The sequence below is a fragment of the Eleginops maclovinus genome, chromosome 17 (assembly GCF_036324505.1).
Source record: "Eleginops maclovinus isolate JMC-PN-2008 ecotype Puerto Natales chromosome 17, JC_Emac_rtc_rv5, whole genome shotgun sequence".
NCBI lineage: Eukaryota > Metazoa > Chordata > Actinopteri > Perciformes > Eleginopidae > Eleginops > Eleginops maclovinus.
In genome coordinates this window covers 9,873,155-9,897,490 of record NC_086365.1, presented here as the reverse complement: position 1 = coordinate 9,897,490, position 24,336 = coordinate 9,873,155, and the positions used below count along the sequence as shown (strand labels likewise).

At 41.3% G+C, this 24,336-nt stretch overlaps 1 protein-coding gene across 1 annotated transcript in view; it reads right to left on the bottom strand.

Moving 5' to 3' along the window:
- Positions 1-24,336, bottom strand: part of tmem178bb (transmembrane protein 178Bb) — a 69,959-nt gene that overhangs the window by 26,962 nt on the left and 18,661 nt on the right. The window contains exon 3 of the mRNA XM_063905896.1: positions 4,926-5,039. Within this exon, the coding sequence (XP_063761966.1) occupies positions 4,926-5,039 (114 nt within the window). The remainder of the gene's footprint in view (positions 1-4,925; positions 5,040-24,336) is intronic.

The window sequence follows — 24,336 nt, the reverse complement described above, 5'->3', positions numbered from 1 at the left end:
AAACACTCTCTCTGTTAGTGCTGTTTGGAAGTGTGAAAGAGCCTAGGTGGAGGCTGGAGGATCTACCTTATCAGGTTTACAGGATTAAAGCTGCAACAAAGATTTTGAATAGCAATGAATCAATGCTTCACAATGACTTAAATCCCTGTCATCTTCATACAGGCCCGCTCACCGCATAATCTAGCAACTGCAGCAGACACATCAGCGTGATGAGATTGAGTGGGAGTGGTTGCCTGGTGAACAATTAGCGTCAGCCACAACCTTTAGCTGCTACCTTGGATTATACGCTGTCAGTCATTGACAGCTTTCCCCAGCTCACAATTTATGCTTTCTTTTGAAGTAACAAAATCCCTAAGCTGCAGTATGAGAAAACCTCCTTTCATCCTTTCCTCTCTAAAAGCCAGTGTCAAAAAATGTATGCATCTGTGACAGACAATGGGGGTGGCAGAAGGGATATTGTGTACTCTCTGCTGTTGCTTTGATGTTCAGCAGTAACAGAATATAGAGGGTTTTGGTTTTGGTGCAGCTGCAGCTTTTTTGACTGACGGAAACAAATGAGTATCGTGTTCATATCTGAATCTTTGAAGCGGTGTCAATGTCACCCCACGGTTCCTTCAAATCTATGTAATGGGAGTGGGAAAAATTGTCAGGCCTGCCTGAGCTCAATTTCACACACTTCATGAAAGTCAAGACTAGGTTGTCATTCTTACTTAATCCATACAAGGCCTGAGGCGCTGTGGGTGGATTTGGTACAGGACGTCTCTGAAGTTGAAAAAGCAAACTATTAAACTCTGCTGCCTGCTGACCAAACAGTCTTAAATGGCTGAGCTGAAGTGGAGTTACTCATCCGTGAAAAGCAGTAGTTGGTCTTCCACTTCCAAGGTCTTGCTGCACAGAGTGTGTTAGGCTTTATTTAGACCAAATCAGGCAGGAAAAACGCAGGTCCTCCCTTTTTGTTTGAATGTTTGGGAAGTGCGTTGGAGCAGTGGGGATGGCGAAAAATAACAAGCGCCCCAAGGTTAAAACAGAATGAACCTTTAGAGAAACGCAGCAAGACCTCACACTGCTGTGGCCAACAGACACACCCTTATCCTTATCGCCTCAATGCCTGATTTGGATCGAATGCAGCCTTAGACAAACGGGCCAATTGCCAAAAAAGGTGTAAATGCTGGTCATGAAAACCAGCCTTTCTGGTCCGTCTGAATGTGTGTAAGACCAGATCCATGGTCAATTTATTTACAGTCAGACCAAAGACTCATTAGAAGCTGACTGTCCCCTGAGACTCCCCAGTTCAAGGCCTACATGCAATTTCTAATTAGTGGGTCATTCAGTGCTTTGATTTAATCTGGCACTTCTCATTGATTTGGCAGTGAATGCATCGGCTCACTCAGTGGACAGGGCATTGTTTATTCACCCTTTTGCCTGTTCCTTTTTTCTTTTAATACCCACATCGTAGTGACAGGGCCATCGGTTAGAGGAGTGGAGTTATCTTACTTAGCACACTAAGATGCTGTATGGATAGGCCTGGTAATAAGGACATTAAACATCTCTGACTGGAGAGGGGTGACCTTCCTGCCATAAATATAAGCTATGTGTTTTCCGGAGCTAGCCAAGATAGTGAAGATATAACCCATTCTTCCTGTCCCAAAGGATATGAGCCACAACCAAAACAGAAAACGACAAGAACTCAACTTAAAGGTGCCATAGAAAGCATCTATCTGGTATTTTAAATCCTACAGACCCATTCACAACCCTATGATTTGGTCCTAGAATGAAACGAGCTGAATTGCCTTATTTGGGGCTCATTAAAATAATTATGACGAGCTCTGCTGATTGGCTGATTTACAAGGAGCAATCCATGGCTGCCTCAGAGCTTACAGAAGTAAGTGAAGTTCGCCAAACTGTGAGAGATGAACCATGGAGGCTATTGGCATCCAACCTTACATGTTTGAGCCTTTATCGGAGGAGGACACCGATGGATTTGAAGAAGTTGGTCGGAGATTGGGGAGCAACGTTACGGAGTGGTTAGCGTTAGTATTTCCAGCAGCTGGTGTATGCAAATGTTGGGGCTGGACTACCGCGTGTGACGTCACACACAGGGATTGTTGTAACTCGCCCGTTTTACCGCTGGGATTTGCATATTCATGACGTGCACGTGAAGGAGGAAACAATGGTGTTTGAGGTTCACGGTATGTCAGTTTAATGTACCGAACTCTCCTCATTCAACTATGCCGAGGTAAATACAGTTTTCCATTCTATGGCACCTTTAGGTACTTTAAGAGCGTTTGCATACACAGCAGCAGCTCCTTCTTTAAGCACAATGATCTTGTTGCTTTTATCATTGGTTGAAACTAAAAAGCTTATGTTAAATGGGTTATTTGGGGTTGATGATCTCCTGTTGGAAACTTTTGGTCAAGAGCTGAAGGTAAAGCGATAAACTGTTAAACAGATGCAATTCACTGATTTAGCCAATTTAAACTGGAGAAAATCTGCCTCAACACTAGCCATGCAACAGTGGTTTTTGGCAGGTATGTTTCACTGGAGGGTAAATCAAATGTAGATTACCTAACACTTAGAACAACAACAACATTCTGGAATAATTGATAAGCTTGTGTACAGTAGAGGCATGGGGCTCGATAGAACACTAAAGAATCCTCAAGCTGCTTCACATGATATTCAATCTGATCTTTGCTCATTGCGAGGTTGGGCACAGAGCTTTTGCGGTACAAACAGCCAATAACACATTTTTTCTATGCTTTCCTGCCCTCTTAGCTCTCACAAAATGGGTTGCACGTCAAAAGGTCAGGGTCAATTGAGGATGAGGCACCGTAGTTTCTCAATAGAAACACAACGGCAACGCAAAGCTGTTTCACCACTTATGTGAATGCAGTTTACCTTGTGCATTGGTATGAGTCATCCTCGGTGATAAACGGTTGGTATTTGATGACCTAAGAATGAGAATGGGCTGGGTGGTCAGTTTGCACAATGTTTTAATTTTGACAGACTGGCATGGAAGCTCACACTCGAAAGCAATTGATGTGTGTTCTGATTCCAAAATCGTTATCAAATTATAATCTTCTTGAATAAATCTTCCCAATTAAGGCAATCATAAAAACATAATGTAATAATCTACCATGGACTGCTGCAGATAAGTTGTTAAATATAATCCTTTTCCTCCTTCTTCTTAGTAGAACAGAGATGCATGGTGGGAAGAAGGCAGGAGAAACGGGAGCAGTCCTCTGTGGTTAGGAGAGATAGATAGGATGTGTTTTCCGAAGCCTGTCACCTGACAGTCGAGGGCTATTGAGACCAAGAAAGTGACAGTTTGAGGTCAAAGTGTGTTTCCACTCGGCTCAGTGGCCAAGCTACAACAAGCCCAGAGGTACAACACATGAATGGCAGGTATCCTTAAAGGAGACAGACCCTCGTTAGATTCCTCTGACAGCCAATCCTGCTTATATAATCTAACAGGCAAACAGTGCTGTCGAGAAGAAGCCCTCCAACTATTTAGTCTACATTCTAAAGTTGAAGGACTTACTGGACAAATAACACACAAACAGGCTGTAGGTTTGATACTACATAAAGAGTCTGGTGGGTTTTGGAACCTAAAATATAACGTGTGCTTTGCGGGGCCATTAAAGGAAAAGCCCTTGGGGAAAAATGTGGGATTGATCCCCTGAGGAACATGATTGCTTTCATCAAATGTCATTACAATCTAATAGTTACATTTAGATATATACTATGTGAAAGTTGGACATTTGAAACAGAGTTCGGATGAAAAGGGGAAAATCAGTAATCATCCAAAATGGAAAGAAGGACGAATTTATCCTCGTGAATTTCATGTCAATGTGCTTTTGACAGTTGGACTTGAACAGACTGACCAGCTCACTAACCAAACTATCAGAGATTATCGATTTTGGCAAAGATGTACACTAGGTTGGAGCGCACAGTAAATTGCAAAACCTTGTCAATGTTGTTAGTCCTTGAGCATGAACATCTTTGCCACAGACGCATCAAAAGCATTTGTGCTCTTGGAACCATGAATGGGTTTAGAAAGCTTTACATTAAACATCTAACATCTGTGACATTTAACACCTGAGGGGTCGTGACTTGGAGCTGCATGCTGCACAACCAGGGTCCTGGGTGAACGCCTCTTGCCCAATGTGAGCTAGGATATGCTCCAGTACAACAACAAAAAAGGTCAAGGTCACCAAGAACACCTTGACTTACAGAGTCAAGATGGATAAGATGTCATCCACAGTATGGATTTTCTTTTCTATTCGGTTCTCGGTTATTGTCATGCTTCCGAAATGTAGTTCTGAACTGAACATATGGAAGGGTTAGTAGTTATTCTCTGAAACACATGAATTGTTTGCACAGAAACGGGAAGTGCTTCCATGGATGATGGACAATGCAGTTTGACATCATCATTGACCAGCAGAATGGCACACTACTTAAGAGATTGCACCTTACTGGAAATGTCGTTGTTTGGATTCCTGCAACATATTCCTTAAATTAACTACGACAACAAACTAATCAACTAAACACTTTGCTGCTAACCCTAAGCCCCAGGAGAGCAGTGAAAATGACATAGTACAGCACACTTCCTGAGAAAATAAAGAAATCACATGAAATGAAGGCTAAAGTGTACTCTAGGTTTGAACACAATGACATGTTCCTACTTAAGATTAACAGCTGGCACTGGAAGCTCAAGGGAGGAAAGTCAATTAAATATGAAGATAGGACAGAGCATTGAATAACTCTGCGGCTAATGTATTTCTATGTATCTTCCTTGGTTATTTAAAAAATGTTTGTTAGAATGTATTTCTCAGTGATTGAAATGAAATGTACTCAGCCTAAGGCATTTCCAGGCATAAAAAAAAGTGATTTGCTGTCAAAACATAATTAAATCGTAGCAGACTTACGGAGGGAGTGCCACTCGTCCTGCCTTATTGTCTTGGAGATGTTGGGGGAGAGGTTTTTAGGTATCGTAGCCGAGGAGTAGTGATACTTGATGTAGGAGCACCTTGCAATGGAACCTGTAAAGAAAAGACACAATTTGATTTAATCTTGAGCAGAGAGAAAACACTGAGTCGTGAGTTATTACACAAGACCCCCACTGGTGACACACAGAGCAAGAATGAATGGAACGTGAAGATAGCTTTATTCCACAGTGTCATCGTCTGATGAGGCTATGTTTGTGGTTATTAATTATACACTGACACTGACAAATAACTCTCCTTTGCCAAAACAATAGCAATCTGCTGTTGTATGAGTCTCTTTTGTTTCAGGTCTGACAAACACTTCCAACACGTATTTCTATTACAGTGACTGACACAAGGCTTTTACAGAAATGATGTGTTCTTCAAAAGATATTAACTAATCAGTCAACGGAGCTGTTCAGTGTACAATTATAAAAAGAGTCCCCTGGCTGGGGGATGTGTGCAGGATATCTAGATGAAATGACTCATTGCCAATGTAAACCTGGAGTCAAACTGACAGTCACAAAGATGTCTGAATTAATGGAGACACACTGAGCTGTAGAAATACTGAAGCACAATGGCGGAACAACAATACATGTTTCCTAAGGTGCACTTCACAGCTTTGATTGTTTGGTCAAACACTTATAAACACTTTACACTGAGTAATGACTGCTCTGTTTTATTATGCGGGATTCAAATTGCATGGCATCCAATAGATGTTAAGTTATTCCAAGTGCCACTGATAATGCCATACTAGGACCCACACAGCTAGCGTGACAAAAAAACCACTCATTATGGTTGCTCTCAAAGACCAGACAAACAACCGGTCTCTACAAGGTACCTTCACTTTTTTACAAAAGGTCATACATCAATAAATGACCAATCACAGATCCCACCACCTGATCTTAATGCTGGCCTTCTCCATTCATGGCTCTTCTGTTAGTCGATCCACTATGTCAATGTTTCTACTACGATAAAACAGACTTATATTTGATATCTATATCGAACCCTAACCCTAACTGTAGTACCACCGTTCATCAGTACAACAGTGTCATGATAACACAGTGGAAGTTTTAATTCATTTAATAGTTTGAAGACAGTCCTCTAAATTGATATTATATAGCTAATAAGAGAAGATACTTCAATATGTGGAGATACAATAATAAACGACTGACACACTCTGGTTGGATTCCCCTAACTCCTACAGTAACACATACTAAGGTAAATTCATTATTATTTAAAGAAACTACTACTTATTATATATTATGATGCGCAATGGTCTTTAACCAGGGGTGTCCAAACTATGGCCCGGGGGCCAAATGCGGCCCGTTGTCCATTTGGAATCAGCCCTCAGCAATTTCCAAAAGTATAACGGAATATGGCCGAATCCTGAAGCTTGTGCTTTTCTTAAATGTATATGTAAACATATATTACACAGTATTCATGGGTTATTGAGCCCGCCTTTTCAATAAAGTCAGTCAATTAAATCAAATCAAATCTTAGTAAATAAAGAAAACGTATTTACAGAACCAGCTTGAATTATACCCTTCATATTTCCCCTTATTTTAAGCAATCTGAGGCTTCTGTTTTAAGGAATGAGCTGCAAACACTTCAAATAAATGTATGATTTATTAAATACACACATTTACCTCCATTTGATGGATTTTGCTAAATTCTAAATTTAACCTATAAGGTTTCAAGGTTTCAAGGTTTTATTGGTCATATGCACAGCAGATACAGCTGTGCATATAACCTATAAGGCAAAATACCTCTCCTCTAGTGAGGGGCCCAGCCCTTTGTATGTTTTCCTGTATGTGGCCCTCGGTGAAAAAAGTTTGGACAACCCCTGTCTTAAACCCTTATTGTGCAGCTGCAATGTCCCTGATATGATGGACTTGGTGACTTTCCTATACAGTAGCTAAGTTTCAATGCAAATGTGGTGCAAAATTCGACTAAATGTCCAGATAATGCGGAAAAGAAAATGTGAATTCACCACTTACCAATATGGTGCGTTGTGTGCTTTGACGTGGCGTTATTTGTCCAATTGAATTCCATTAAATAATTGAGGAAGAGCACACTAAGAGAATATGTCATTAAAAGAGCTCCACTAAAGCCTCATGCAAATGAAATGATGTGGAAAACGTGATGGAAATTTGACACTTCGGCTTCTTTCATGAATCAATTTTCAGAAAGGTTACAGCCTCCTCATCAAGCCACCCAGATCAATGTGTTCATCTATTTTTATCTACTTAATGGATTGGAAACGTGAGATGTACATCAGGATTTGTTCGCTAAGCATGTTTCAATTGCACATTGACAAAGCTGCGTGTCAAAAACGTTTGAATGCTATTTCCCAATGTTTGGACAAGCTCTAATACTGTATGTCCATATGGTGACTGTAATACTCTGGCTGGTGGAGAATGACCCGCTTCCCTTTTGACACCGTTACTGCATGTCTGCTCTAATCATGTCCGGCAAGGCTGCGTGGCTCACTGAAAATTGCATTATTGGAGTCCTTGGAGATTTGAACTGCACAAACAGAGACAACCAGGATAACACCCCCTCTGTGTCTTCTCTGTCCTGCAGCCATACACACACAGAGACCCACACACACACACAACCGAGCAAACCCAGGAGACCATAACTGCTGACAGTGGTAATTATCCATTCATGACTTTATCTTTATCAGTAGGCAGTCGACACCCCATTGCTCCCACCAAGAGACTATTTGATGAAACCATGGTGCATATTATTACAAATAAAAACAACTTTATTGTAATCTCGCATATTTTCATTAGTTTACTTAAATAGGATATGAATTGATATCAGCTGTTTTTGCTGTCATCCGTTTGAAATACACCTTGCTGAATCTATAACTGGCATTTACTCAAAGCAATTTCTTTGTTTTACTTTTTAATTCACAAGATAACTTTTGCTGTCACGTAAATTAAAGTAATTAAGTGAAGAATATATCACTCTAGGATTGGGTAGAGGTTGCCTGAAGCTTTACCTTGTTTGTCACTGGCTGGTACAGTAAGATCAAGCAAAAGCCAACATAGGAACCAAAGCTGAAGTAGCTGGTGAATAATTTTCAGAAATTGCAACTGCTTCCAATAAAACCAAGTTCTGGTCTCAATAGCTGAACTTCGAACTGTAACTTTGCTCCTTTGTGGTGGTTTTTGAATACTTGTTTTCATTTGAAAGTTATTACCGCTTCAAAAAAAGGATAGCATTTTCTCCTTCTTTGTTTGATTGTCTTCATCCACTGAAACCTAGCTGTGGTGGTTCCTTGTAGCGCATCCAACCTTAGCTCAATTTTCCCAAATCTCAATTAATAAAGTCCAGTAACTTTATTGCAACAAGCAGTAAATCCAAACTATGGGGTTAAAAAAATCCCCTCTGAGACATGGTAAACGCTAAATGGAACGCACTTATCTGCCTTAACGGAAAAAGCACTTTGCCAATGGTTTCTCATAAACCCATTCACACACTGATGCCTTGCAAGGCACCAGCCTGCCCATCAACACTATGACATGTGGACACGAGGAGTCTACGTCCTTTGGTTTTAAATGTACTTCTCTTCATCTTTCACAGATGATTCTTCTGTTCAATACAATTCACGAAATGTTTGCCCTCATCGACCTTAGTCCCTGGCATCATAATGCAAAATCAATGAGGTTCATGTGTGATCCATGTACTCAGTGAAGGCTTCCTTAAGGCTCCCAGAGGACCTCCCATGTTGCCTCAGAGCTGCTTCCCCTGTTTACTTTCTGAAGATCTAAACTCTAACTCTTGGAAATCCCATTGCTTAAAATTACAGCATGAACAGGAAGATGGCTATGGTGATCTGTCTTAGTAGAAGTTGGTATTGATTTTCCTGATGAGACCTAGAGCGATTCCAAATGGGCCAATAAAATTGATGACCTTAACAAAAGGGCTCTACTGCCCAACCAGTGCTCATTTGAACTTGATAAGCCCAGACTCCATACTGCGCACATATATACTTTACATTACAGAAACCATCAGGGGATTACATCTACAGGGTCATTTATGTGCACTGACATTGTAGGGTTTTAAAAGACTGTTCCTTTGCTGCAATGACGACAGGATTGGATGTATTGTAGAAAAAGTACTAGGGTTTAAAGAGTGGGAAGTGGGGACTGCGGGCCCTGTTCTGACAAGTGGTCGGAGTCCATTAACTCTACAGTTTTTTACCAGATGAAAGCAGAAAACAACCATTTCTTCCTGTCATTGACACGCCAAGAGGAACCGTGGTACAGACTTTAAAGGAAAGTGTTTTCACATCATGCTGGGGACCAAACACTCTAGCTTGTAAGAAAGTTGTGGGAATCCCCATCGGTAGTGAGCTTTATAGACAAGTCATCCTTGTCAAATTCAACACTGTTAGTTTCATCTCCCTACTGACATCTGCCAGAGAGCAGATTTGAAGTGTACTTAGCCTTTTATGGCCAGAGACAACAAACAGCCTTTGAATGTCAAAACAGATTCAATGCATTGACCAAACAATTTTCTGATAGTTGAATCATAGCGTAGACTGTTTGGCACAACACAATATGAGCTAGTAATCTGTAATCTCATCAGATAGTGTCATGGTCTATGTCTGTAAAGTTAGCTACAACTACTTCGTTAAGGTTAAGTTTCAGAAGAGATGCAGTCATGGTTAAAAGAAACCTGAATGTCTCAGAGTCACACTCTTTGTGCAACGAACCACCAACCCTGACCTCTTTCTGAAGACTTCCTGTTGAAGCACGAGGCACAATGTCACGCTACCTCTGCGTTTGCTACTGGAAGAGTGCATTTATCCTTCACTGGTAAGAGTTTTACTATGAAAATGACGTGTGGACAACACACTGCTCCTTTGTTTTTTTCTCAGATTTAGTGTTGCGATGATTCAATTACTCCCACTTTTTAACATCTTGCGGAAAAAAAAAAAAATATTGACAAATGATCATTTTGGCCAAAAACCTTCCTTTCAAAATGTTCAGGGGGGGTCACCAAATTTAAGTCGAACCATCTTCTGGGGAGCATGAACTTCCATACTAGATTTCATGGCATTATTGCCTATAATTTGTTGAGGAAAACATTTTAGATGGACTCACCAATTAGCATGCCATTATAGATCCGGTCCAGGACCATATTTTTCAATGTTATTTATGGAAGTTATTTATATTAATGTCACACTTGAGTAAAAATGAATTACAACAAAAGCTTAATATACTGCACTACATACGGAGACTGCTTTATCGTGAATCACATTTTTCTTTCCTGAATAGAGCTTAAACTTGCCACAGTACCATGTGCAGTCCCTATATAACAATGCCGACTTGGAAAAGTGCTCAAGTGCAATGTTGCAGAACTGAATTACCAATCTTCTGCTGTATTTCCTCTGCAGAGCCGTTGATGATGTCCCTAAAGTTACCTGTTTTTCCCCCATGAAAAGAGGCTTAGGTTACCACACTCAGTGCTGTAAACTCATAAAATCATTCTCTCTGAGAGGAGGATGTTGTGCTTTTATCCTCCCCCCCGAACCCTTTCACAGAGAACATCGAGTGTCAGATAGCAGCGCTACATGCATGTGCATTACGCTGAGAAGACATTCTGTCAATAGCTTGTCCGACGAGATACAATATCAGATGGGCTGGGAGTAGCTACTGATAAGGGATTTCAGGATCGAATGGAGCAGCACTGTAACACCAGTTTTCAATGGTAGTGGCGACCAAGAACCTATGTCCTAACACTGAAGTCAGCCACACACATAACTGCTCCTGTTTGCTTTAGTTTTTTTAGCCCTTCAGTATAATGAGAATGGGAACTGACTGAGTCAACAGTCATTTCCACTGGACTTGCTTCTGCTACCATTAAAACCTTAATTTTTCAGAGACCATTATTATCTCTAGTTCTGTTTATATCCAGGAAACCAAATTAAGCAGTTAAGGCATTATAAATAACTTAAGGTCCAACTATGACTACAAAACTGCTCCTTTCTGAATGAGCTGATAAACTGTACCTACATAAAACCATCAAGATCCCTTTACAGCAGGGACTAACATAACGTAGGTTGAAGAGGGAAGACAAAAGAACATTCCGTGATCCCCCTAAAATACATAGCCTCGGGAAATCCAGTCTTCCAATTTAGATATCAATAAAAGGTTAAGGCTCACACAATGTTCATTAAATAGTTTAAAAAGCAGAGATCAGCAGCCTGGTTTCAAATCTTTACCTGTGCAGAGCAATCATGCATTCACCCTAAAACCAAATCAACAAGTCTGGGTCACTGAGAATGGGAACTGGCTGAGTCAACAGCTTTTTGCAGCACTGAGCAGCTGTTCCTACAGTGGCGGTCGCGTGACTCAGTACTGAGCCTGACAAAAGAGAAGCATGATGGGTAAATCGGTTGCTATACAGCCAAATTCAAAACCTTCATGTGTTTGCTTTAAAGCTGCAATACTATAACTACTGGTCCGAGATTTCTTTGACCATGGTGTAGGGTCTCCAACCAGGTTTGTGATTATTGAGATTTTTATGATATAGCTCAAATTCTAAAATAAAACATACAATTCTAAATATCCGTCCATAGGTCAAATTGAATAGTATAAATACTGAATACTGGCATAAATAAAGCTAACCCTAACCCTAGTTGAACAAACTGGTTAGTAATTGAGGGATATGCCAGAGGACTAAAAAGTCAGAATTCTGAGAAAATATTTCTGACTTAATCAGAAAATTACTGACAGAACTCCAAAATAATTTGACTTTTGGTCAGATCTCAATAAATATTTCATATGTGGCCATAACCTTCTTCTGTATGGGGTGGGGGCTTAGATGCAAGAATTTGTATCAACTTCCAAATCCTGATGACTTTAATCTAGAGGCGACACAGTTGCTGTCGACAGAATGTGAGTACTACATCATTTAGGGACAATAAGCTCATTGCTGGATCAATATTTGTAAAATCACACAACCACAGGAGTCTGAAGATTGGGTGGCATCACACTGTGTAAGGATGTGCGTCAAGTGGGAGTCGAGAACGAGGATGAGGAGTAATCTGATGCCGGGCTCGTGTGATAGATTCAATATCCTTTGACATCAATCACCATCCGCTCCCTCCGTTCTGAAGCGGCACCGCACCTTCATCGTTTTATTTCCTCACTAGTGAGTTACCTCTCTGCTGCTCGTCTCTGCAATTGACAACAACCAGGGCAGCCTAACCCCAAAGCGCTGGCATTTGCACCGGGAGACACATTATACTACACCGCATACTAACATCCCTGCGCAGAGAAGCAGTCCTTCCAGCGCTCAGACTGGGGCATATTGCTCCTGCTCTCCCAAATGGATTTCTAACTCAGTCATTTTAACCAAATTGCCCTTCAGCCTTTCTGCAAACATCTCTGAGCCAGACACCATTTCTTTTCTGTTGCTGATTGTGACTGGAAGTGATTGCACGGAAGGAGCGAGGCTGTGGTTGAGTGTGAGAGTGTGTGTTTGCTCATTTAGCGTAGTGTCTGTACTGCCTGGATGTAGGCTATGCACAATGGCCATCTTCTATGCAGGGCTGTGTTTTTAGGCCTTAAAATGAGCGTAGGGTAACGAAAGAACCCACACTAGTGCTTGACCTTTGGTTGTGTATCTTTAGGGCTTTAAACTTTACACAGGACATGCATTTGTATGTGTACTAGACAATTCTGCTGCTCACAATAACCGTCCAGTGACAATGATCATGTACTGGGGATGTCCCATTAACGTTTTATTTTTGCCGTGATTTCATTAGAAACATTAAGTCCTATCTAAAGCTGATATTTACCAATATGTTGTTTTATATAAGAACCCTGCCAAACAGCTGTAGCTACTGCGACACTGTATTTTTCAGGACGTAATCATAGGCTTTTCATTATCATAATAATAGTAACGTTGAGTGCTTCTTTATTGGTTCATGATTCCCCCGTCCAAGTTTAATCGTCCCACAGAGGGGAAATTTACATTCTGCATTCTACCCATCCTAGTGTTAGGAGCAGTGGGCTGCCATATGTACGGCACCCGGGGAGCCGTGTAGGGAACGGTGCCTTGCTCAGGGACACCACGGTAGCACTTGGTCTTTCGGGGACTTGAACTGGTGACCCTCCAGTTCCCAGGACACGCCCCTATGGACTTTGCCACCACCGCCAGCTTTAATGAAAATCAGGCCAGTAGTTTTTCCATCATCTGCTGAATAATAGGCAAAACTAACAAATGAACAGACAAACAAACCACTGGCAGGAATAATGAATGAAAGACAACCAAATCAATCGGTTCCTCCTTTCACTCAAAGTGTATTTTCATCCGTTAGTGAGGCAACAGAAAAGAACAGTTAGTGCTGCTTAATGTATACAGCTGGAAACACCCAAGCATCAGATGGAGCTATTTGGATTTACATACATCCTGCCAAACTGTATGCAAATGCACATGCAAGGTATGCTTTCTTCCAGGCTGGATGGGGAGATAGCATGTTTGTTGTGGCTCCCTCATGGGCTTACCTACCTACAGAATAACAATTCCTGTTACCTTCAACTGTCCTCCAAACCTCCAAACCATAAACAATGCAGCTTATCACACTATTTTAACCAAATATCCAAAAAGCAAAAGCATATTGTATTTATGTTACTGAGCTTAGACTTAGATATGTACATAAAGTGTGTAAACATTTGCTTAGATTAGTCACCATAGGCTACAAATCCAGGGTTTGCCTTTCATGGGTCCGAGAAAAACACATGTTCAATCTTCCTTTTGTTTTCATACTCTGCTTTTCACTGCTGTTTAACACTCAGCAGCCTTTTATCATATCTCAGATTTCCGAGCATCTCATCAGCATATAGGGATGACGGAAACTTCACAGATCAAAATATGAATCATGATATATTTACTGTGATAGATTACAAGTTTTCTCAAGTTGATGGAACAAATTGAGGATTATAAAACTCATCATTTGCTGAAAGCTGTATACAGATTGGGAAACATCCCAAATGGAAACCTGAGCCAGCTGCCTTGTCCTGTTTCATGCATGCCCATGTCAGATAGGTTGGCCGACTCTCTGCCAGATGGGAGGTCCTACTACAGTTCAAGCCCTCCGTGGCCTCATTTTTTTGTGTGACCCACTTCATCTCTCCCTAGTTCCCTCTTCCCTGCTCCCACACCCAAACAAATGGGATCAGAATGGTGTGAACTGATGCTGCATTCTCCCAGCTGGGATGATGCAAGGGGCCAGATGGGGGCTGGAGGGTCTAAAATAGTGAAGGAAAGGGGGGTTGAACCACATCCTAATCACCCTGTACTCACAAACACCAGCTGTTATTTTACCTCTATTGATATCCTCACAAAATAAATCTTCACCTGGATCGTTGTGACGACACCCATATCAGTCCCATCTACAAATGAGTTCAAATCGAGGAGTTTTGTTGGTTCCCATACGTGTTGTTGGCTCCAAATGAGCAGGTAGTTAAGTCCATCACAGTATGTACCTGTCAACGTCTCGCTGGCCTAGTTCTGCCTCACACAGGGATGCCAGACCTACATCTTCAGTAATAACCAATTAAAGACAAGAACACCTTGCGGTTTCTACTGCGTAGCTCAGTGGGATTTCCCGGACTCGATCCGTCTAAGCACTCTCTTTTCCCGTCCAAAGCTTCTTAGCACACCTTGAACACAACACCAATTCAGGCTTTCAAAGTGGTCCTGTAGGTATTTGTTAATGCATGAGGTAAATTTAACTGAATTAACTGAAATGCAGCTAACCCTAAAATAACCCTAACCCTACTTTGAAGATCAGTTCTCCATTCTTAATGACCCATATGGTTGTAGAGTAATTAACTGCAAAACTGAGGACTTAAAGATTGTAGTTAAAAGAAACAGAAGTCTCTGACAGACTCGTCTTCTGCTTTGTGTTATTGCTACTACACACATGACCAAATGCTGCATTTCCCCTACGCAACAGGACTTGCTTTTGATTGATTTTCCATTAGCTAGAGTTCTAGATAGTAGCTGGTAGGTACTATTACTTAGTCCTTCCTCAGTCGATGTTCCACACCGGCCAAAATCACTGCAGATTTCTGATGGATAAGAAATACTTGTTACTAGCCATACGACGGTCCACAGCAACTAGACCCAGATTTCTTTTTTATCCAGGGTGCAACACTAAACCGTGTAATTGAAGTGCAGTGGAACCTTAAAAATGTCCTCAGTAGATTGAGTTCTCCATCAACGGCTACACAGGATGTGGGTATAGACTGCTGTATTGATTCATATCTGTATTAATATCTCCCATTGCAAGAGATGCAGACAAATGATAAGCACGGGTGAATTGTAGCTAGATAGCTTGTTAGCCTTACAGCTGCAGGTATACCCCAAATAATGACAGCAGCCAAAATGTCTAATCACAACGAATGCTTACATTTAACTGTCATGTGACCAAACGTATGAATTATCGATGGAAGTGAGCGGAGACAGAGCGCTACCTCGAAACAGCCGACTGCTGTTCACATCCTGTTTCCTAGCAACAGTTAACATTACCTTATTTAAACCCTAACCATGATCATTCCTCAACCTTAAGAAATCTATTTCTTTTGACCCGGCTCCACTACAGGGTTGGTCAGCTGTGCTTCAAAGTCTCCGGATAGTGAATGAAGCTGCCTGCAATCGGGGAGTATTTTGTTCTTCCTCTTTCTGGAGACAATTTAGCAACAGTGGCAGTACCTCAGCAGAATTAAATGGGATTAATTGAATGAATCTACAGTGTGACAGTCAGTGGGGACAGGCTTCTCCTCTCCGTTCCAGCCACAGAGAGCTGGAAGCACTTTAATGGAAAAATGTTGCCGAGTTCAGCTTTAAAGTTTAGTCAATTATTCTCCAGGAGTTGCTGATATTCTTCAGTGTTTTGGTTCGCTTTGATTTGTGCTGGAGGAGCTGCAAGGTTGTGAAATAACTTAGGCCTTTGTCTATCTTTTGACCTGACTGGCTGCTGTTTGAATGCTTGCTGTAGCAAATTAGCTTTTATTTTAATTTGCGCACTATTTAATTTCATCTCAATGTTGACAGCAAGGGCTGGTCCTTATATGGAAACAAACGACTCATTAAGCACAGCATGTTTCCATAACCCTGGAGCAGCAAAGAGGCTGTTGAGTTTACAGAAGGGTAATGCCCTTCTGCTGCATATCAGACAGAAATAAATATCCCTTTAAGATTAACTGACTTTATGACCATTTATGCTAACATATCTCACGCAAAGAGTGTGCTAATGGTCTAATCATGTACATTAAGGGTGCTTTGTGCTGCAGTAGTAGAAAGCCAGCCAACAGTCTCCATGCTTTAACCCTGCTTTTTGCACAATTTCAGGTTTTCATGAATAAATGTCAGGTAGCTCCAGGTACAGCTAACCTTTGTTTTTTGGGAACCATGAAATGGATATAAACTCAAAAGTCAAAAAAGCATTTCGTAGTATTGACACAGGCAAGACCTTTGTCTTAAGGTTAATAACATGCAAGAATATGTGTGTCATGGCTAAATGTGTTCCTTTCTCAACTACCAAATAGGTAAATGCCAGCCTTAACAACAGTACTAGTTAATCAACATCCATTTTGAGGCTCCAAAACTGCTAAAGAGCTTGCCAACAGTTGTTGTTCATTAGTTTGGATGACCACATTGCTTCATTTATCTTTTGGATTATGTAATGTTGACCCTTAACTCTGTAACTCAGGGACTTGTGTTATGTAAAGTATGTTTCTTATCCTAACCTCAACCCAAGCACAGAGTGCAACGCGACAAGAAACACCCTACTGAATTTACTTGTGAACATATCAACTCTTATCATAACATAGGGAATCATATTAAAGACAACACTCACACACTACCGGTCTGGTTCAAATTTAAAGAAGAAAAATAGTATCCACGAATGCCAGTGCAACGTAGAGATGTTGTACGTCATGTGGGAGATTCATTTCCACACATTTCTCTGGCCAGCCTCCTGAATGTGTGTCACGCCATCATGTCTACACATTGTGAGACAGCTGGAGCCAAGCGAAGAGAGCTCTGAGCAGTGAGCTAACCCAGAACTACATCACAGAGCTGACCCACATGCAGAGTGCCTACGGATCATTTTACACTTTGACAGCGAGCGCTACCTTTACACAAATACTTGCTCTAGTTGGTCCTCCACTGATCTTTCTTCTCTCTGTGTTCGTGTAGACAGAGTAACCTGCAGTTGCAGTTCACGCCTTCACATGTTTCTCCCTGATCTGATGGATTGTCCTATACTGTATCACTGCTAGTCATTGTGTAGCCATGATGCTAACCTCGACAAAAAAGCAATGAGAATTACCTGTTGGATTTTGGCATACTGCAGAAAAGAAGATGGTAGCCAACACACATTTGTAAGATCGTAAATGTAAACGGAAGAAATGACGTGAAGTTATAAACAAACTAGGACAAGATCTATTGCCGGGAATCACCACCGCTAAGCTAAAGGCGGACTTGTGTTGTTGTGATGACGTTAAGTTGTTTATTTTGGGACTTTTTATGACACATAGAAACGTTTTACATTCACTTGTGGAGTATTTACCGACGTATTTTATGTCGTAGAACAAAATGTGAAAATCTTGTAAGCTTGTTTTAACAACAGACCTTATTTCAGGCTATTTTCACGCCACAAAGTGAAGCAACAACATCTTTGAGACGAGATGTTACAATTAAGAGTTGGCCTGTTAAGAAAACAGCCCGCCCCAGTACAACTGCAGCAAACTGTAGTGAAATCCTTCAAAGTTTGTAGACAAATCTGACAAGGACCAACTGGCTAACACCAGGGAGGGACATACATATCCCCCACAGGAATACCAGAACATATGGAAGTCACCCACACTTCAGGCTTCTGGATATCTCTGCATGCTGTTGTGTGAATCTCCTTTGGCTTCCCCACATACAGAGAGTACAGCAGCATAACAAGTGGAGTGATGGTAGATAATCTAAACCACCAAGAGAAGATGGGAGTGTTATTTCACATATTGATGGAATTGATTTTCAGGCCTGAATGGCCAAGTCCAATTACAGTGCCCTTCGGCGTGCACAATCGAAATTGCATGAGAAGGGAAAGACGGGAATTGGAAGTAAAAGTGAATTTGTCAGCATGAAAAGGTTTTGGCCCTGTTTCTAAGATAAGGCCGGTTCTGTGTCATTGGCTCTGTTTTGATTAGCTTCATCTTCTTCTGATGTTTTTTCTCTTATTCCCCTTCCTTGCACTGTCCCTGGAATGTGGAATCAGTTGGAAGTTTGCACATCGTCGATAAATAACGATGACAGCACTCCATCATATTTGACTTAAATGAGTGATGTGTCTACAGCAGACTTGAGTCTCAGCCTGTCACTATTTAAAACCCTGTAATCCCAGCATGCCGTGCTCCAAAATGAGGAGGAGTAGCAGATCCTGGAGGCTGCTGGCAGATTTTGACACACGGTCACTATCACTGGGCTGACAGTGGTTTCGACATTTGAGTGAGCATATGTGCACGGATATCTCCTGCCAACATGACTGTGTGTCCTCCGTAGCCTGAAGCTTCAGCTCGTAATTACAGTGAAATTGCTCACATGTTCAAACATTTTATCTCAGTAATCCAGATAGAAATGCATAAAACACACACAGAAAACCTCTTGTTTATTAGATGTGGTACTATCTTATAATCAGTCAGTAGAGATTAGAGACTGTAGGGACGTGATATTGTTTGTGGCTATTGTTCGGATGTCAGTTTTGTATTTATAGTTTACAGTATATCTTGTTTTGTCACTTCCTGTCTTGTCTTGTTCACTTCCTGTCTTTAGTTTTCCTCCTGTCTGATTGTCTGATCGTGCTCACCTGTTGCCCCTGTGTGTCTCCTCCCCCTTCCCAGCTGTTTCTTGTCTTGTGATTACCCTCCTCTGTATTTAGTCCGTGCTTTCCTTTGTGTTCTTTGTCGTCGTCGTCGTTGTTCGTCCTTTCTTGCGGTTTCCCCGTGATGTCTTGGATCGCCCTTTTTCAGCCCTCCTTTTTCCACTGGTTTGTCTGAGTTTTAATTTGATACTTTTCCTTTGTTGTACTTTTTGTCTGCGTTTTTGTCAACAGCTTTTTTAATAAATAAAAGCTCGCCCTCTGTTATGCTGGAACCCCTGCCTCCTCTATTTGCTTCTGCACCTGGGTCCTTCCCCAAATCCTCACAGCTATAGAGGTTTTTTCTCTTTAACGTACCATTATGAAGTAAGTGTTGACTACAGATTGTAATATCTATTGAATTAATAATACCATCTGCATTTAGATTGATTCCCTATATGCCTTGCTTTTACTATATAGTAAGAACTACTGTTTCCTCTTTAACTTCTTTGCAGCTTCACTCACAAAAGAGCCATGGACTTTGGTGACTCTGAGACGCATTGGGAATGGACAGGAACATAATGTTTTTGACTTATGAAGGTCAAAATTGAGTTGGTACATTTGTTGTATATCTGGGGAAAATGGAAAGCAATCCACTTGTGTTTTAGGTTTTTAAAAAAAAAGTCTATTGCCACTTTAAATGGGGGGTCGTTCTGTTTTTGGAACAGTTTTGGGGTAGTAACGCTATCTGATCAGAAAGTCTTTCTATGGCGTTCTGGAAGCCAGTAACAAATGTTGTATTTTGTCGGATAAAGGATATTTTTCACCGTAGCTAATTATTTTACTATCATCCTTAGCCCCGACACAAGTGTCTCTGCCCATAGGCAAGCCTTTTTCTAATGTTGTATTTTGTAATTCCATCCACGGGGGCTGGAGTGTGAGGCGTGCCAACCAACATAGCAATCCTGCAAGCAAGCACTCAAGGGTAACAACCAAAGGGTCCATTAATGTCTACAATTAATATACATAATTATTCGCAACCAGAACTTGATTTCTTGCTAATGTAATGTAACCTTTTCACTGTATAAACTCCAGACTCAACTCCGGCCCAGGACCCGAACCATCTCCAGTCTGACTTTGATTCTCTCCTATTATCACTCCGTAATAACAGACGAAGTATAAGGTATTCTCCACCTCCAACAATAGCTCTGACTCACCTTCACAAATGGCATTAAGTTCACTATTGCTGAGGAATACAAATACTCTATTCGAGTGTCATCCAGGTTTTGTAAAAATCCAACTAGGCTTCTTGTATAGAATGATGTCTCTTTTCTTTCAACTGTAAAAAGTATTGTGCGCTCAACCTTCATTTCTGTCCTTGACGTAGGAGATATTCAGCATTATCATGCAGCCCCATCAACACTTAACACTGTGTATCATTATGCGTTATTACAAATGTCATTGTTCTCTGTACCAAGCGGTTAGATAAAGCTCATTACAGTCAAGAAGAAATAGTCATTTATGTTATTCAATTATAAAGCTCTCCTGTTGAAGCTCCCAAACTACTTGACATCTCTTCTCTCATTTCAATCTAATAGCTGTGGTTCACGGTCCAGTAGCTTTCCTAGCCTAAGATATCCCTCTGTAATGTTAGCATAACTGGTTTCAAGTGCTTCAAGTATTAAGATTCTTGTAACTGTTTTTAGTTCCTTGTCATTTTTGCCAAACTATCAACATGTATTGTCCTCAAGTGATGTAAAAAAGATCTTAATATCAATGAGACTGTCATCAAATGCTCCACCAAGAAAGAGTCTGGGGATTGTTTTTAACGGAATGACATTTGCATTGGAGGTTTGGGTTTGAGTCAGGACACCGAGTTTAGCATGTGTCTGATATTTCATCTCGTTTCCTCCGAACATAATGGGCCCATGTTGTCACAGCAAGCTATCTTAGTGTGAGAGCAGCTCCAGGCAGCTTGTGGTCCCATGGGGCCCCCCTAGACAGACATCAGCTCAGTGAGGAAGAGACGTGCACGAAGCAGTAGGCGTGACAGACAGGTGGACTGTATTTAATTATTCAGATTGCCATGTTCGTCATAGATCTCTGGAGCTAATTTGTTATGAGAGCTACCTCTTCTGAAACACACACAAGCTCACAATCTGGTCTGATCAAAGCTACAAGCCCCTTTCAGTGACCGTAGTCTTGCTCCATCAGATAGCGCTTATTGTGACCATATTGCAGATGATTTTATTTAAACCTGAATATATTTACTGACAACCCTAACCCTAAACTGTACTCTACTTACAAACCTAACTCTGACCATTAAAGAGAACATATTATGCTCATTTTCAGGCCCACCTCTTTTCACCCTGTGTCTGAAACCAGAGCCCAGTCTCTGATTTGGTAGCTGGCCGGCTCTGTTGTGATTGGTCAACCGCTTAGAGGTGTATCGGAATTGTCCAGCCCTTTAGCCAATCACGTACAAGGTGTTGGACGATAGCCAAGAGAAGCACGAGTGTTACAAATTGATGTTACTTTGTTATGGAGGTCAACAAAGGAGTCAAATCGTGTTTCATGTAGGGGGGGGGGCAAGCTTCTGACAAGGACAGCCTTAAAAAACAGACCAATCACAGGATTTCTCTCACAACAAAGTGTGGAAAAACCTCAAATCCTAACAATCTCAACTGTGATCATTTCCCATGTGTGCCCCTGTAGCTATCCAATGAATTAGCTACCTGTCAGTCTAACGACCTAACCTCATTAACCTGACCTGAACCTGAAGGGCAACAGTTAACACTACTCTCCTGTTCACGACAAAATAAACTCAAATAATGTCAGCACTTACACACACCCCCACACACACACCAAAAACAACATTATCCCTCTGAAGCCTCAGAGTTTCAGAGTGATGATGTGAGCACACAGCAGCAGTCATACATCTCCTGCCATGCACTGTGATGCCAGCTGCAGCAACACAAGGAGGGCTCCTAAAATGGCAGATAACAGCTCAGTGTGGCGGTGTGGAATGTTCTGCAAAAAGCACCAACCGATCTCACAACCAGAGAGCATGCAATGATTGTATCACTCACTCGTGTGGCTTGGTCTGCAACGGCAAAGGCTGCAATCGAACTTTAACAACCCAGACTGACTGAAAGAATGACTTTATTGCTCACAGTGTCAACAAACAAACACAAAGTCACAAAAGAAAGATCCCCTGCGGTCGTAAAATCTGTTTTCTTGCAGAACAAGCATTTCTTAAAGGAACAAGAAATGTATTTTCTACTATACGTGTTGCTAAATTATTGTTCCATCTATCATAAAATGCCCAAACTTTTCCATTAGATGTTTAGCTCATTTACCATTTTACTCAAATCTACGGAATAATCGTTAAGAGGATTTATCATGTGTAGTTCAACTGAGAAAATCATATAAAAACAATTAAATAAACTGAATTTCTATCCTCGTCTGTGTACAAGTAGGCCTCCAATACCACAGGTAAGAGGGCATGTGATGAAGCACTTGCTTGTTAGGAATTTAGACAACAATATGGGATGTCTAGTCAGGACATGGGAGGCAGGGATCTCCTTTTAAGGTTCATTATGAAACTAAATATAAATACGAATATAGATGTGAAGAATACATAAGCTACCCAGTATAAGAACACGGTTTTAGCCCATTTTTAAATTGGTAGAATTGTAAAATGCACTTAAAGGAGTTATTTTCTCTCCCTGTTTATTTGACTGAGCCTAGAGTGGTAGATTGGAGGCGGGGCTTAAGGAAGACTCATGTGCGTGTGCTCTAAGGGTTTAAAGGCCCCGGACGACCCGGGTACTTTCTGTCACGGTCTGTCTGTTTGTCTGGGTTTTATTTTGAAAAGTATGCACTCCCCTAGTTATGTCTACTTCCTGTCTCTGTGTTCCCCTCCTGTTTGATTACCTGATTGTGTTCACCTGGTGCTCCTGTGTTTTTCCTCCCTCCCCACCTGTGTCTTGTCTTTGTGATCACTCTTCTGGTATTTAAGTTCTGTTTGTCTTTCAGTTGTTGTGAGATCCTTGTCGAATTTGGATGTGTTCCTTAGGGAGAGAGTTCTGATCGGTTTGTTTATACTCTTGGTCTTGAAATAAAGGTATTTTCAGTTAAACTTCCTGCATTTGCGTCCTGCCTGCTTCACTCGCCCTGACACTTTCTGAATCTACAGTCGCTCGATTTTGGGCTTCATGCGCCACTGAGCAACTTCCATAGTTCTATTTATACATCCATGTTCACATTACGTCAGCCTTGTTTTACAAGCCTTGAATTGTTGATTGACATTGGACCACCCAATGTATCTGTTATACAGTAATATGAAGCAGCTTGATCATATTTTATTCCACATTTCTCGAGGAATTGATCAATGCAACTAATGTTTCTACCGAATGCTCTTCAATATATTTAAAACAACCCCACAGAAGTTCTTACTCATATTCTTTCTCAGTATATCCTCAAGAAATATAATTATTGACCTTGAGAATCCCACCTCACGCAGTGATAGCTAACTGAAAAACACAGAATCAGATTGGCCTTGCTCTTCAGGTGGTGCAAAAACCACCCGATACAGGACCTTGGTGAACGTTAGAATCTTGCTAAGACTTGCCTGCAGGCCTGATACCAGACTAGTCTTTGTTATTGATCTGTGTTTGTAAAACTGAGGCCTGTGCACCTGGCTGTGCTCAATGTGACATAAATTAACTGCAGCTGCTCCTGTGTGCCTTTTTTCTTCCCTCCTGTTTGATATTCCCATCCATGCCTGTTGCAGGGAGCCTGCTGACAAAGAGATCCGCATACCGAGGCAAGGCGGCATATCGGCTGCACATCGCCCGCACTATAATTACCCCGCCGCTGCTTTGGAATAACAAATGAGTAATCAGTTGTGGGTTTGCAAAAGGTCGGAACAAATCAGACGCAACACAACTACCGTGAACAGGAAGATGGGAAGGTTCACATAAGAAATTCCGGCCTGATCCCGATGAGGCTGCTGCAGTGCTGGATCACCGAATTAGACAGGAAATGGTCTTTCTGGCTCAGCCTTGCCCCGGGGAACGGGCTGGAAACAGACCTCCTGCAACTTTATTTCCAGCACATGAAGCCCTATAAAATGTGATTAAATCAATTCTTGCAGTTAGGGATGGAAGCCCCCTCCTTTCTCTCTTTCCATCTCTCAAACTAGCCAGCGGCATCTTCATCTCCAGTGGTCAACTTTAGAGTTACACAAGGATTCATTCTAACATAGTTAAGAGGTAGAGGGGTTGAAATGCATGACAACTACTGAAATAGCCATGGTTAGGACAAACCCTTTATAGGCTTATAAGGTATTTTTGAGGACAATTTTTAGGAAACTATGACATTTTGGAAAATATGTGTTTTTATTTTCTTGTCAAGATCGAAAAGTTCATGTTGGATAAGCTTAATTTAACCTAAAGATGCTTAACAGGGGAT